Genomic DNA, 15,160 nt, shown 5'->3' with positions numbered 1-15,160 from the left:
TATGGAAATATTTCTATTGTTTTGTAATTGCCGTCGGCTTGCCTCTTGCGGTCAAACTAGAATAGCATCCTTCTGAATAAAACCTGCCAGTGTGGTGGTCACTTATTCTCACCGCTTCAGTGTCTTTTGCTTCTGCGCATCCGTAGCCACGTTCCTCCCCTCTACGAGCAGCCCCTTCCGCCTCCGCACGCCGTCCATGTACCGCTTCGCCACGTTCTCGCGGTCGCCAAACTCGCCCAAGTCCTCAAGGTCGTCCTCGGTGAAGGGCACCCAGAAGGGGTCCTCGTCGAGAATCTCGAAGCCCGTGAAGATGAGCTGCGGCTGCGCGGCGCCCGACGTGCGCTTGCGCATCTCGTCGGCGAACCCAAACGACTCGGCCACGGGCAGCAGCGCCTGGATCGTGAAGAAGGGCGTGCCCTCGTTCATGGCCTCGGACAGTACTGTCCCGCGCCGGCGCGTCAGGACGTCGTAGACGCGTCCGAGTACTTCGGCTGTTTTTGGATCGGTGTGTTAGCATGTGGCTTGTTTTTGTCCGTGGAGTAGTGTGACTATGTGTATTTTGGGGGGAAGGGAGGCGGGCTGTGCTGGGGGTGAAATAAATTAAGGGGCTGCAACAGAGAGGGACTAGACATACTGCTTGCTTGAATCTCGCACGAGTACATGGCCAACATCAGGCGCGGCGACCAGTCGAGGAAGCCCTTGTGCATAGACTGCTGCACAGTCTTTATGACCTCGCCCGTCAGCCGGCCAACCCTATCGCGCGCGGGTATCTCTTCCTCGGCGGCCGCAACGGTGATGTCCTCGATGAAGACGGCGACCCCCTCGACGGGCTCGTGGCACAGCGGCCCCTGGTTTGTCGCCAGCTGGAAACCGTACGTTATCCTGTCGCAGAGGTGAGCGGCTTGCAGCCTCTCGTTGGCCATCGGGCCGCGGCTATCCTTGTCGCGGTTCTTATCGAAGGCTTTGGAGAAGTACTGCCCCTTGGTAGCGTCGATGAGGAGATTTGAGCCCGAACGCCTTGGCCCAAAAGACACAATGCGGTCGACTACGCCTTTCCAGGAATCTCGACCCTTTCCGCTCTCTAGCTGGGCCAAAAGCTGTGTCCTGAGCTCCTCAGGCGTTAGACACGCTCCTATCGATACGCCTTCGTCGTCCTCGTCCAGCTTTTCGCCCGGTGGGGTAGCGATTCCGGCTTCTGTCGAATCCGCCGCTTGAGACGAGGGCCCCGTCTCACCGGCAGCTCCTCGGTCAGAGAATAATCGCTTGATGCCGCCGGTATTCTTTCCCAGAAAGCTGGTAACGTTGGATGGAATGGGCTTGACCCGCAGCGTGACTGTCACCTGTTTGGAACTCGTCGTTCCCACCACAACGCCGCGTCCGAGGTCTTTGTTGGCAGGAGACCGCATCTCCTCAGCGCGGACAGTGGTCTCGCGGTAAGGCACAATGGGTGCACTAGCTTGGATCTCGCAGCGGGCAAAGCGCTCACGCAGATCGGTCAAGCAGCGTTCGAGATGTAGCTCGCCGGCAGTCAGCAACACGTGCTCGCCGCTAGAGAACTGTTCATACTCGGCGCACGGGTCACTTTGGACAAGTAATCGGAGGCCCTTGATCATATTGTCCAGGTCTGATGGGTTGACAGGTTCCAGAGCCACACGGACGATGGGCCGACCGGCGATGTTTGCGATTCCAGCAAGATTGACTGCTCCTTCTAGCTGACTACATAGTGTGCCGGATTTGAGAATACCGCTCCCATCAAGCCCACGAATGCCGAAGACGACGCCAGCGGGCACAGAATCAAGGGCTTCAAGATTCCGCCCCATTAGCATGTAGAGGGCGGCTACCGTTACCGTCTTGGGTACCGACGAGGCGAGCGGGTCAGCAGGCGAGAACTTAGGGGGGATGACGTAGACTAGGTCACCGACAGACAGTACACCGGAGAAGATACGTGCAAATCCTATTAGGTGCTCGGGCTCGACCTCTTTGTCACCGACATCTGTATTCTTCTGTTCCAATGTGGCGCTCGACATCGCGTTTGTGAGACCGTCCACGGCACCGTCGGCAGCGGCGGCAGCTGCCTGTGCTTGAGCTGCCTCGGCACGCTTCTTCCGGGCAAGGTCTCGCGCCTCTACCCCGTTGAGGGGCCCGCGTCGTTTATTTTCAGGTAGCTCGCTCTCAGGAATGGAGACCATCTTGCTGACGTAGGCAACCATAGGGTCCGATGGCGATTTCTTGAACGAAACCATGGCGTCCTTGATTTTGGGGTCGACATGGTCTGCCCCGGGCACATTCTGCAACAGATCGGGCAGCCGTTCCGCCTGTGCTATCCTCGGCGACGGGAGGGATTCCACTACCGAAACCAGAAGAGCCACTGAAAGGGGCAACCAGGATGCAAAAACTGTGGTCAGGAGTAGTCTCGGATCCCGAGAGCGGAGGACATGGGGAGGAACTGTCAGGTTGAGAGACTTTGTGATCTTTTCCAGAAGCACGGGATCCCCCGTCCCGCTGTCACCGCCAGCTGTGGCCTGGTAGACGGCCCAAATCTGATCCAGCACCAGCTGAACGAAAAGGGGCTTGAGAGAGCGGCCCTTCAGGTGCTTAGGCCCCAGGACCTTCTTTGTCTTGGGGTCTAGATAGAAGTTGCCCCAAAGAACCTTCTCGAGAGAACTGCGCTTGATGCCAAGCTTCTTCTCGTAGAGACCGGCAAACTGCCTGACGGTAAAAGCCCAGCCGTCGATAGCGCTGCCAAAGATGACGTTGTTTTTCTCGGGGGCAAAGTAGAGCTCCTCGTCATCACGCTCCTCAAACAGGAGGTCGTCAGAGTCGGTTTGCTGGTCTGCGAGCTTGGCCTCCTTAGCGACGGCGGCGGCGACTCGTTCCTCTATGCGTTCGCGCCAGTTGAGGTCCTCTTCCATGCGCTCTCCCTGGAAGAAACTTCCGAGCACGGCGTTGACCTGCTCGAGGATCTTGCTCAGGTGAATGTAAGCCTCGGTGGGCGTCATCTTCAGCTCGGTAACTAGACGGTCGATCTTGTTGATGACCAAAAGCGGCTTGAGCTTCTCGGTCCACGTCTGCCTCAGCACTGTCACTGTCTGGCTGCACACACCCTCGACGGCATCGACAAGCACGACGGCGCCATCGCAGAGACGTGAGGCGGTCGACACCTCGCTGCTGAAGTCGATGTGGCCGGGAGAGTCGATAAGGTTGATAAGATACTCCTTAGCCTCGGGAGCTGCGTCGGGGTTTGCCCGCCGCAGCATGGAAAAATAGAGGGAAATGGCCGACGACTCCATGGTGATGCCGCGCAACTGCTCGTCGGGCCGCGAGTCCAGGTAACGGATCTTGCCGGCCAGCTTGGCTGAAATAATACCATTGGTGGCGAGGAGGGCGTCAGTGAGCGACGTCTTGCCATGGTCGACATGGGCTAGGATGCAGATATTCCGCACATTGTCCGCGTTTTGCTGGAGCTGGGCCAGCTTCTCGGGGCTGACGACAGGCATTTTGCCTTCTTTTGTGGCCCGAGTGAGGGATGAAATGAGGTTTGAGTCACAGCGAGTTCGTGCAACAATTGTGGGAGACTCGCTCGCAAAAAATAAACTCAAATGGGCAATCAGCTAAGCCGCCGTCTTATGAGAGGCTTTGATCTGAGGTATCCGAACAGGACGTTGGCGACTAACACGCCAGCCTACATGCACCTGACACAGAGTCAGGACACAAAGGTCGTTGGCGACAAAAATGCCAGAACCGAAGGATCGAAATTGAGGTCCTACGTCCGGTTCAGGCCCCTGGAAAATAGGGCGGATCTCGGTCTATGCTTATTGTCTGTGACGAATATATACAGGCATCCGTCGCTGATGTTCAAGGCAGTCGTTGCACTGAAAGGAGGTACTTTGTATCTTGGGTAGACCAAAAGGTGGTGGGCGGGCAAGGTGGCTAACCGCATTCGACGACGGATGAATAATTCTGAATCAACTTGACAGTGGGTCCAACGGCAGCCCTACAATACGGCCCAGGAGTCGGATTGAAGACACAGTGCTTTATTACGTATAGTACTCAATTTGAAAGGAGCCCGATTTACGGATATAAGTGCAAAAAAAGCTGCCCTACGTACGTCCTTGCGCCAAGACAAAAATAAGAAACCCTCCCCCCCCAGCGTCTCTTTCTTACAATATTCTTAGCCTTTGCCTTTCTCATAATTATTATTTACAATTACACCAGCCATGCAACGTGGCGGCCGCACTTTGTGATGCTGCATTTCGGCTATTGAACCTGCTCTACACTCCAATCCCCGAATGTTTGTTAGTGGGGGACTCTCCAAGATTTAAAAGGCCTCAATAACTTACGGCTCGCCCTAAGAGTTTTTTGCTGAGGGAGGTAAAAACTATTAGAATCCCTATTTTAGAATCTTAGAGGCGTTTCTCTATCCTAAGAATATCTGTGAAAGTTCCTAGCCGTTATATTTGCTGTGATCTTTACCAATTGTAAGTACCTAGGTCCTACGCCAATAAACATTCAGGTATCTGAGCGTACAATACCGCGACAGATAATGAACTCCCCCTTGCAGCTCCTCCGCTGTCACATCTCTTGCTGTCATCGCTCGTCAGCGTCGAGCCTATCAATCACTGGGCTACGAATGATAGAACTGAAGTCTACCCTCCCCAGCTCTCTATCTAATTATAATCGGCCGTTGTCGAGAATGTCACCACGCATTTCCAAACCTAAAGCACATACAGCTAGATAGCTTATTTTTCGTTGGGGGGTGGTCATCAATACGTTCCAAATTTAACTATCGAAGCCATCTCAGCATCCTTTGGTTCTTTGAAATATCAACCCGAACACGACAACCAAGACTGCTGGCAGATAGAACAGAAAACATCCCGATATCCGCGAGGCTCTGGCCCAATACTGCTTCTTTCGTTGGCATTGCTGCCACGCAATGTATTGCCGTCCGCTGTACCTCCCGGCCCAGCAACTTACCATCTGGTCAAAGGTATTCTCGTCGTCTTCAATGTCAATAATCCCCTCAATGTCCACGGGAATAAGCTTTTGCTTCAGGACGAGGGCCTGTTGGAGGGCATCTTCGGACTTCTGGTATAGGCCTTGATCTTTCAAGACTAGTGATAGTCTGTATAATGCCTGGGAAACATTGGTCTCCCACTATGACTGGCGAAAAGCTACATTTATGTCGTAATTCTCCCTAAGTATACAAGATTTGCAATACGATGAGGTTTGGGTGCTTCGGTTCCAGCTGTGCAGAGCAGATATCCTGTGCAACCCGCATGGCTTCGTCGACAAGGTTCCGTTCCCACATGTAGTTAGTGCCGGACAGAAGTTCCACACAGTCCATACCAGCAGACAAAATGTCGCCATCTAAAGTCCTGCTTTCGGCAAAGACGGAACACAGGCTCAGTACATGAAGAAGGTATTTTTCATTGTGCCCACTTTAGCGTTGGTGCCAATGTGCAGATTGCCGTGGTGTTGAGCTGCGAACGAGCGGAAGGGCCAGGCTGAAGGCTTGGCGGAAACGCTCTGGGTTCTCCTCCATCTTATCCAAGAGAGTGTCCCTCAATGTTCGATGGATCCAGAGGAATGCTGATGAGTTGGGACTCCCGTCAGCAGCCTTACTGGAAATCAAGCATCGTTGTAGGAGCCCCGTTCGGAGGCCGACGAGGCCATCAGGTCTTTTGTCAGTAATTCAGGTAAACAATAGGCACACATATTACAAGAGACAAGTCGGACTTTAAAACGAGACTCGTGTTGATCTCAGGGTCTTTAGTCGCCTTGAGGAAGGTAGGCACGTTTGACATGCCGCTCGTGTCTCGGAAAATGAGGTCTTCCCAGATTTGATGGGGGTTGAGAAGAGCCAAAAGGTCCAGAAGCTTTCTGGCTTCCTCACCCAGACTGTTCAACGTGATATCGAACGTTATCTCCAATGTTTTGTCATAAGCAAACGTAGCGATTTCCGTATCAGCCCCTCCTTTCCATATCTTCTGTTTCACCGTCTTCAGCAACGGCGGCTAAAAAAGGGGCACGATGGCGGGCTGGCTTGCTTGTTTCCTGTGGTAAAGTAGACATCTTTCCCAAAGCACAAACAGACGTATTGTGTTGGGTATGCTAAAAAGCGGCCCATGAATAGCTAGCTATGCCTCAGACAAGATTCATACCATCTGTTGTCTAGGAAGGATTCGTGCGGGTGCTTCACTCGATTCAGCTTATCACTGTTGTTGCTCTCGGGATCATCAACCTTCTTAGGATGCGGTGGAGCTAGCTACCAGTTAGCGCCTGAATAGATAGATCATGGGCACATGTGCATGCAGATACCTATAGTCAAAATACGTAGTGTGCACGCGTGTACAACCTTGATAATGCAATAACCTCTCTCGCATTTTATGCCACATTAACCTGTGAGTATACATGTCACTTGATAGGTTTGGGGACGCTGTCGGTAGGTAGGTCGGTCGGTGCAAGGAGCTACATTGGGGTGGTAGCACGCGGAGGGATGGCCTGTGTGGGGGGTTTCGCTGTCCATGATTCCCATCTCTCTTGGCTGCTTCGGCCTTTGCCTGGTATTTCTCCCTCGTCCCTTACAATATGTTACTGGGACATTGCTCTTGCCATACCTAGCCCATCCTCGTCTCTATATTCTAGATCCTATCTCTTCTACTTGGTGCTCAACGCCTCAATACCTATTGACACGGAAATTGTCCGGGCAACCTTTCGATATCTGGTTTGGAATGATCTGTTCTACGAAGAGAAGCCCTTTGAGATCCTTACTGACATCCCCAAGGATGCCACTGACTAGAGACAGACAAATCTGACTCTTAGGGAAGGCGGTGACGAGCATGTCATGAACTGCGGAGGGATGGAGGATAGCTTCTCGCTCGACACTCACGGGTTCTCATTTCCTAAGCACAAGTCCGCTCTTGAACCCGATGATTTCCACAACCGGCAGAAAGTCGAGTCCACCTACCTTCTAGAATGCGAACAGATCCTGCGAAGGCTCATCCCAGACGTCGACCAGGTGTTCATCTACAACTGGCGGCTCCGATGCAGCAGCGACCAGAAGATGGAAGGCTCGGTGATTAACTTCAGCGACCCGACGTCGCCTCTCGGCGCGGCCGTCCATGTCCACGTCGACCAGTCGGCACCTTCAATCGTCGAGCGGATCGAGGTTTATCTTCCCGAGCAGGCCAGCCGTCTCCTGCGCGGCCGCGTGCAGCATATCAACATATGGCGCCCTATCCGGGGCCCTGTCGAAGACTGCCCCCATTGCACTGTGTGACGGCCGGTCGATGCCCCCCAAGATACTGGTAGAAACCAGCCGCATCAGCCGCCAGTTCGCGGGCGATAGCCTGTTCCCCATGTACCAGGACGGCTATCGATGGCACTACCTCGCGGACCCGCGAGACGATGAGATGCTGGTGTTCAAAAGCTTTGACTCGCAGCCAGACGTTACCGGCTGTTCGTGCTTCCCTATTTCTCTATCAACCACCTATCCCGCCCCAGGAGATATTTGCCCGTTACGAGTGGATATATAGATATAGGTAGCTAACATTTGGTGCTAACACATGCTATCAGATGCCGCGCATTATTCATTCAAGGTGCCCGACAAGTCGGGGTCACTCAAACCTAGGAACAGCGTCGAAGTCAGAGCCTTGGTGTTCATGTATCCACCAGATGGCTTTGACGAGGATTCGGGATATACTGAGTAGAACTTCTTGGAAGCCAAATCTCGTCAACAAGGAAGGCGCCGTAAAATGTGGCTGTAGAGAATATTGTCTGTCACCAGGCTTGCTAGGTATGCCCGTATGTGGTAGGGTGGTACCCAAAACTCTCCAAGTTGAAGGGTTTCCGGGTCCTCGACGGCCACTAGTCGACTGACGTCGAGCTCATTGCACCAGGGTTATGGGGCCGAGCAAGGGAGGCTCAACACGCTGATGATAAAGAAGCCATATCTCCTCGCCGTGGTGAGGTTTGAGCTCAAGGTTGTCGGCATCTTGTCGATAGAATCCATGCTGGTCTATAATATTACTAAACTCGAACATTCACCGATGCTGAACCTAGCTAGATATTAGGTTGCGGTCGCTAATACCTACCTAGTCCTGTCATATCAAGTCAAACGAATGCATGCTACGTCAACGGTACTTGTAACAAGAGACATGTAAATTCGGCGGCCAGAACACCGCTTTATGGAATGTTGTTGGTTGAGTCGTTGCAGAAGTATCGTGCCGTCGTTCTAGTGGCCAATACATTGGCAGCTGCGATTGTCAGCTGCCAGATGCTACCCTTGCAGAAAAGGTGTGAAACGGTGGGCATATTTATTGGCAAAGCGGGGCTTTGGCCTTGCCAGTTCTCAACGCAACCGCACCCAGCACCAAACCCTAAACTGTCGGAGCCACAGCCAAGTTGCCCGCCGTCGAAAAATTCCACCCCAGAGTCCGGCCGCCGCCCCTCAGACACAAAAAATTGTGCCCCACCTAGCAAAGCAATTTCGGGCTCGTCGCGACGGTCACGGCACCGCACCACCCACACTCCCCTCCCCCCTCCTAGGCGAACATAGCTTGACGACTTTGAGAGAAAGTCATATCGGCCGCGCTCAACTGCTTGCACCCCAGCCGACATGAGCACTTTCCAGACGGGCATGGCGCCCATGCGCTCCATGGGCGACGACAGCGACGTCGAAGAGGAGGCCCTCGTTGCCGACTACAAAGAACAGGTCCAGTACGAAGACCTCGACGACCTCGACACCTCCAACTCGCTGGCCCACCAACCCGACGACCTCCAGGCACGCCTCACCCAGGCTGCTCAACCCCTAGAATTCTCGGCGCCGCTCGAGGCCAAGTTCCAGAGCTACGATGCCTACTGCAGCTTGTTCCATTTCATCCTCAACTCTGAGGGTCCCGTCGACCTCGAGCCTCCCTCGGTCAGTTCCCAACCAACCCCCAAACTCCCTTTCTTCTTTTGTCTCTATGCTGTGCGCACCGACAGCTTCTTTGTGTGTCGATTTGCTGATATTTTATTTTGCAGTACTACTGGGCGTGGGATGTCATCGACGAATTCATCTACCAGTTCAACTCCTTCTCCACCTACCGGGCGAGGATTGCGCGGCAGGGCAACAGCGAAGATATCCAGATGCTCCGCGAGAACCCCAACACCTGGGGCTGCTACAGCGTGCTCAACGTGCTGTACTCGCTGATCCAGAGGTCGCAAATCACGGAGCAGCTGGCGGCCATGAAGCGCAACGAGGATCCCATGGCTGTCGCCGGCCAGTATGGGTCTAAGAACCTCTATCGCATGCTGGGCTATTTCTCCATCATTGGACTCCTTCGGATCCACTGCCTTCTCGGAGACTTTAGCCTTGCGCTTAAGACGCTCGACGACATTGAGTTGAACAAGAAGGCCATGTTCGCCCGCGTCATGGCCGCCCACTTTACAACCTACTACTATGTAGGCTTCTCGTACATGATGATGCGCCGCTACGGCGACGCCATCCGCATGTTCAGCCACATCCTAGTCTATGTCTCGCGGACCAAGAACTTCCAAAAGAACGCCCAGTACGACTCCATCACCAAGAAGAACGAGCAGATGTATGCCCTGATCGCCATCTGCGTCGCCTTCCACCCCACACGTCTGGACGACACCATCCACACGGCCCTCCGTGAGAAGTATGGTGACCAGCTGCTTAAGCTGCAGAAGGGCGGCCCCGACTCGCTCCCCATCTTCGAGGAGCTCTTCCGGACCGCGTGCCCCAAGTTCATCTCCCCCGTGCCCCCTGATTTTGACCACCCCGAGGCCAACGTCGACCCCATCGAGCACCACCTGTCCGTCTTCATGGATGAGGTCAAGACCAACATGTGGAGCCCAACCGTTAAGTCCTACCTGCGCCTCTACACCACCATGGACCTGAAGAAGCTCGCTGGCTTCCTCGACGTCAAGCCCGAGGACCTCCGCTCGTTGCTGCTCGTGAACAAGCAGCGGACCAAGCAGCTTCGCTGGACTGATCACGCCCTCCTCGAGGGCGAGCTGGTGAACGTCAATGACCTTGACTACGCGCTCCAGGGCGTGAGTTACTGCTCCTCCCGTACTGGTGTATTTGTGGCGAAATTGTAACTATGCTGACCCCAAAAACAGGATCTGATTCATATCTCCGAGGCTAAGGTCGGCCGCAAGCTGGTCGACTGGTATCTGCGTAACCTCTCGCGCACATACACATGATGGTCTCTAGATGATGTGCCCGCATATAGTCGACGGGGAGAATCGTTGTGTAATCTGGGAAGTTTAAGGGCTATTTAGGTCTCTTTGTCAGCAGCATTGCATATCAGGCGTCTATGGGCTGGTATCGAGGACCCAGGATGGCGGGTGGCTGGCTTCAAAATATCCGGCCACAGCAGGAGGCGTCGAGAGGCAACAGATATTGAGGCGTTGCTTCCTCGAAGGACGGTGCTGGGGGACGCATGTCCACCAAATAGCACGTCCAGCATTATTTTTGGCGACATGGTTCTAGACTCTAGACCTGGAGATAAGACCAGAATTAATCTCGAGAATGATTTCCACGCGCGTGCTTGTAAGACTCTCTGACGCCTTCACTATGTACGCCTTCTAACGACTCTTGAGGGGGAGGGGCTTGATCTGTTGTGCGTCTATTGGCCATCCCCCACAGGTCCTGCGCGGATGGAAGCGGCAAAAGCAGGCTCGCAAGTTCGGGAGAATGGTGCGTACATCCGGGGCACAGGCTCCTCCAAAAGCCAAGGCCGATGATGACACACTGAAACTTGACCAGCGATAGCTCTAGTAGCCCCGCGCCCACGGGCGAGTTAGGTGAGGCGCCCAAGAGGCCTCCGAGAAGGTTGGCAAAGGTTGGCATGCAGCGACATGCAGCTTTATCATTTACCAATCCTTGCCCTGTTTTCTTTCGGCAGTGGTCGGTCTCCTCGGGGTATCTCGATGCCAGCTCGTCAACAGACACAAGACGTGAACGCAGAGGTATGATGAGGCTGCATATGCAAGCCCCGCAGACCAGAGCTCTGAGCTGCAGCATTTGGTTGTGTGGTTGGGTTGCTTTCGTACCTCTTTTCCTCTCTAGGTTGCGGACCCCCCTCTTCGTCTCCCACAGCACAGTACATTGCCTGCTGCGTCGAGCCTCGAAACGAACATGTAGCGGGAAGCAGGTAGGTAGGCAGGTAGGCATGCTTGCTCGTCTGCCTCCCTGATGGGACGAGACGGTATCTTATTTTATTAACTCACCCCAACAACCAAAGAACCTAGAAGGTCCTTTCCGCTCGTCGGAGGAGCTTCGGGAGATGGGACACACACATGGCGCGGCTGCTACATCTGGTTGGCTGGACTGAGGCTGACTCGACGACGCAGGAAGCATATCACCACACCACACCACCTACCTAACACCATGAAAAGAAAAAAAACTGGCTCGCTGGCCTGTTGGCCACATCATCTCGGGGCACAACTCACCGCTTGCACTGGGCAACGCGGTGCAGCGCAGCGCATCACGGTGGTGGTGGGGGGGCAAAAGGAGCTGCGAGGTTCGTCAGACAAGGCCACGACGGTTGTGGGCGTTGTAGGGATGCACTCTCCTCTCCCCCTGCTACAGCCCAATTGGCCAATGGCAGGGAGGGCAGCTGTGTGAGCGATAGATAGAGAGACTTCACACACAAGTTGGGTTTTCCTGACCGCTTCGTTGCTGAGGTGCGCACGAGGGGCTGTTCCGAGGGATACTCTGTAGAATACTTCCAAGGCACAATCCCGACGACAAGCTACAGATACTACAGCACCTCCCGTTTTAAAAAGACACTTCACACTGCTTACCACAGCACGGGGGCACCATCCATAGGGCGGCGGGTGGTCGGCACAGGCGGCTTGGCGGACGGCAGCCCCGCCGATTCAACAGTCTGATTACACGGAGTAGCAGCTTGGCAGAAGCACCTGGGTCCTGTCCCAAGCCTTTCTAAAACACTGGCGGGGATCACCTGATGCGTCTTCACCTATTCAATTGGACGGGGCGGGGGATGTGAAAGTGCGGCGGATCTTGAGGCAGGCAGCCAGGAGCAAGAGACTGAGGTCTGTCTCTATCTTGGGAGGCCGAAGTCGAACGACTACGATGACGGCAGCGGGCCCGATCGGAGGGTGATGCTTCCAGCGCGTAGACACGCAGCGGGCGTGAAAGTTACGGGCAGTTTTTCCGTACCTACGTACCTACCTTCTAGATTGCCTTGACCTCCCATGTTTTTTTTGTCTTCAATGCTGACGCCCGACAACTGTCATCCGTCCGAGCCAACATATTACCGTCCTCCGCCCCCTGCTCTGTCATGTATGTAACTCGGTCTTGAAAAGAAGGATGTACGCAGTACGCAAGAACACGGTGTGCATGTGTTGGTTTTTGTTGCCCCAGCCTTTTCGTCTTGGCCTGCGTGTGGAGGACGCGGGTGAGGGACGTAAAAACCCGCCAAGACAGCAATGTCTGGGTTGATGGACGGCCACACAGCATGGATGCCAAGCGTTTCCCCAGTGCTGGGTAACGAGAGAGACTGTTTGCTCTTGCCAACTAGGAAGGGAGCTATTACCATTCCGCAAGTGCAGAAACAGGACGTTCTACCAGTCGCCGCCATATCTCAGACATTGGAGATAGGAAAGGGCCTGCTGCGGGAACTTGATCGGCGCGGTCGCACACCGGCACTAGAGTCTAGCTTTGTGCACACATTTCCGGTGCTGTTGGCACTGCGTTTGCTCGCAGCTTAGTGCGAAGAGCTGCCCGCGTTGGGCTTGTCTCGTGGAGGGACGATGCGCCCAACTAATCGTAAGCGGAATAGTCTGAAGTGCATATAGCGCCGTAACGGCATGTGCTATACGTACTTTCCGTACCAAATGGAACCTAGCCGCCTTCGCGGGCAAGCTCGCAGAAGACAACACAAGCTAAAAAGTAAAATAAAACGGCCTCCTCTCCCCCTTGCCTGACAGGCGAAAAGTGACACCCGCCCACTCGCCAAGACAAGAAGGAAAAAAGTAACATACGAGAGGTCTAGGCAAGATCAGGCCCGTGATCTGCTGCCATCCGAGCTCGGCCTATCATCCCATCCCATCCCATCCCTCCTCCCTCAATCCCCTTCATATCTGATCTCGAGATGTGCCAGCCTGCGAACCCTAGCTTGCGCCTCCTCTGCCTGAGCGTGACGCAATAACACGAAAGCCTTCTCTTTTCCTCCACTCTCCCACGTTTCCCCTTCCCTGGAGGCCATCAAGGTTTCAGTTCCTGTGCCACTTTCCCCAGCAAAGGGCAGCTCAGGTGGGCACGAAGGGAAGCTCGCAGCAAGCAGGGAACCACCCTCATCCAACCCCAAGCTACCTAGATACAGAAGCTACGACCACAGAGCAAGAGCTAAAAAAACATTCTCATCACCGACCCGAATACGGTCGAATCGTGATACAACACACGACGGGCATATCCCTTCTTTGCCTTCCTCACAGCCGATCGCTCCCCGACAATTCTCCCACCCGACGCTCCAAGCATCGACATCGAGTTCGCACCTCCCGACGTCGTCGCTTTGCACTTCTCTACCTGCGTCAAGCCTGCCACCAACCTACACTTGCGAGCGTCTCGCAATCAACCCCTCCAACCTCGATGCATGTCAATACGATACAGCCTCTGCTGGCCCCTCCTTGAGGCCGTTTGAGCACTGGCGTAAACACAGCAGGAGAAGGTTTTCGACTGCAACTGGCCCACCATGGCCGAGGAGGCAATGGACAAGCAACTCACTGCCACCTCTTCGCCGGCCCTTGCCAAGAGCCCCGACTCGGACGTGTCGCCGCGCACCCAAGATCCAACAGAATATTTCCCTGCGGGACCCAGCAGCCCCCGTGATACAGCTGCCGCATCTCCGCCTGGTGCCAAGGAATACGGTAGCCCAGTATTCAGCACAGCGTTCCCAATCGTCGCCGATTTGAATTCGAAGGCGGCTAGCACCGCAGCTTCGGCTTCATCCCTCCGCGAGCCCGGATCCGGCGGTAACGGCAGCAGCGACTCACGGCACCCTTCAACTGCCGCCAGCGACCGCCCGACTGCTGCCACGTCAAGAAGATCGTCTACAGCGTCTGTGTCGTTCCGCCAACCGCGCAACCCCTCGCTCCCGCAGGGCAATCCGCGAAAGACGGACAATCGACGACTGCGAGAGTCGTCGCCATCTCCCGTGAGGTGAGTGTTGCCTAGCCCATTTTCACATCTCTCGCCCTCAATGTGGTGATTGATGCATCAGGGTCGAGATTCGGAGTCCTTGCTGCAGCCCCAGCCCTAGTGGTGCCTTTAAAATGGGGATTCCTCTGTTCCCGGACACCTGCATATCCCTACAGGAAGACCTGCGTGGACCCTTGACCTGTATTACATTGCCTTGGTTGCTCCGTCATGATAGCGATCAAGGGTCCTAGGATATCAGCAAATCCCGGCCAGATCTGCTTTGACCAGACTTGAAGCAGACCACACCGCACCGTACCAAGTCAGCTTGAACCTCGAAAAGGCAGACGCGGTCTGCCAGCGCAGACACTAGGTCAGCCTAGACAGCATGTCCACTCCAATGCCACAGACATTTTCTCGTCGTCCTCTAACCTCACACAACACCTACCCCTCCCCCCCCGCATCAAGGTGGTCTGGTCTTGCCGTTTGCGGAAACCCGTCGCGTGGCACGCGAGGCCACAGAAGACATGGGCAGGCAACCATGCGCAGCGCAGCGGTTAAAGCGAGTCTGGCCCGCTCTCAGAGAGTGTGTGACCCGCATGGATCACGGTCTCGCAGAGCCTCTGGTCGAGTCTCGCCGCCTGTACGTATTCTGTAGGGGTTATTCGCCAGCACCTTGATGGAGCTAGGCCCAACCCCGCCACCCCACCGGCCCACTTCCTTCGCTCAAGCTCTATCGATGTCATGGCCCCAACCCAAACCCACCTCGGATCATGTCACCGGGGGCGTTCACCGCGATCGCCTCCGCCTAAGCTTGCCGTAGTGGAACGAGCGCTGGAGGCAGATTCAGTCGGCTAAGGCTCACGCGCATGCACCGTCTTGTCCCTGCATCATCCGCAAATCTGTCCCGTCGTCATCTTTCTGCTTGAGCCCCCCGTATCTGTTGATTAAAAATTCCCGCAACGGGACAGTCGAGCCACTTGCCTT

At 54.9% G+C, this 15,160-nt stretch overlaps 3 protein-coding genes across 3 annotated transcripts; 2 read left to right on the top strand and 1 right to left on the bottom strand.

Annotated features, from left to right (window-relative positions):
• Window positions 1-108: 108 nt before the first annotated feature.
• Window positions 109-3,497, bottom strand: B0T26DRAFT_739748 (P-loop containing nucleoside triphosphate hydrolase protein; the record flags this gene model as incomplete). Its single annotated transcript, XM_060443752.1, has 2 exons — window positions 109-491; window positions 635-3,497. The coding sequence occupies 2 exons, from the start codon at window positions 3,495-3,497 to the stop codon at window positions 109-111; spliced, it is 3,246 nt and encodes a 1,081-aa protein (XP_060298461.1).
• A 3,347-nt stretch (window positions 3,498-6,844) lies between these two features.
• B0T26DRAFT_870582 (uncharacterized protein) lies at window positions 6,845-8,200 on the top strand (the record flags this gene model as incomplete). The annotated part of the gene is made up of 3 exons (XM_060447905.1): window positions 6,845-7,249; window positions 7,302-7,458; window positions 7,576-8,200. 3 exons carry the CDS (start codon window positions 6,845-6,847, stop codon window positions 7,707-7,709), a joined length of 696 nt encoding a protein of 231 aa, XP_060298460.1. The 3' UTR covers window positions 7,710-8,200.
• A 27-nt stretch (window positions 8,201-8,227) lies between these two features.
• On the top strand, window positions 8,228-10,318 carry B0T26DRAFT_224292 (eukaryotic translation initiation factor 3 subunit L). Its single transcript, XM_060433862.1, has 2 exons — window positions 8,228-8,920; window positions 9,025-10,318. Exons 1-2 carry the CDS (start codon window positions 8,618-8,620, stop codon window positions 10,105-10,107), a joined length of 1,386 nt encoding a protein of 461 aa, XP_060298459.1. The 5' UTR covers window positions 8,228-8,617; the 3' UTR covers window positions 10,108-10,318.
• Window positions 10,319-15,160: the final 4,842 nt, after the last annotated feature.

Source organism: Lasiosphaeria miniovina (assembly GCF_030549165.1).
Source record: "Lasiosphaeria miniovina strain SMH2392-1A chromosome Unknown B0T26scaffold_3, whole genome shotgun sequence".
In the NCBI taxonomy this organism is placed as follows: domain Eukaryota; kingdom Fungi; phylum Ascomycota; class Sordariomycetes; order Sordariales; family Lasiosphaeriaceae; genus Lasiosphaeria; species Lasiosphaeria miniovina.
The sequence above is the reverse complement of the archived record's forward strand: the minus strand, read 5'-3'. Positions and strand labels throughout refer to the sequence as shown.

Excerpts from the sequence above, each read along its gene's own strand:
- B0T26DRAFT_224292 (XM_060433862.1), top strand. The coding sequence starts at position 8,618 with ATGAGCACTTTCCAGACGGGCATGGCGCCCATGCGCTCCATGGGCGAC. Across the intron at positions 8,921-9,024 it reads TCGACCTCGAGCCTCCCTCG|TACTACTGGGCGTGGGATGT; the intron begins GTCAGTTCCCAA and ends TTTATTTTGCAG.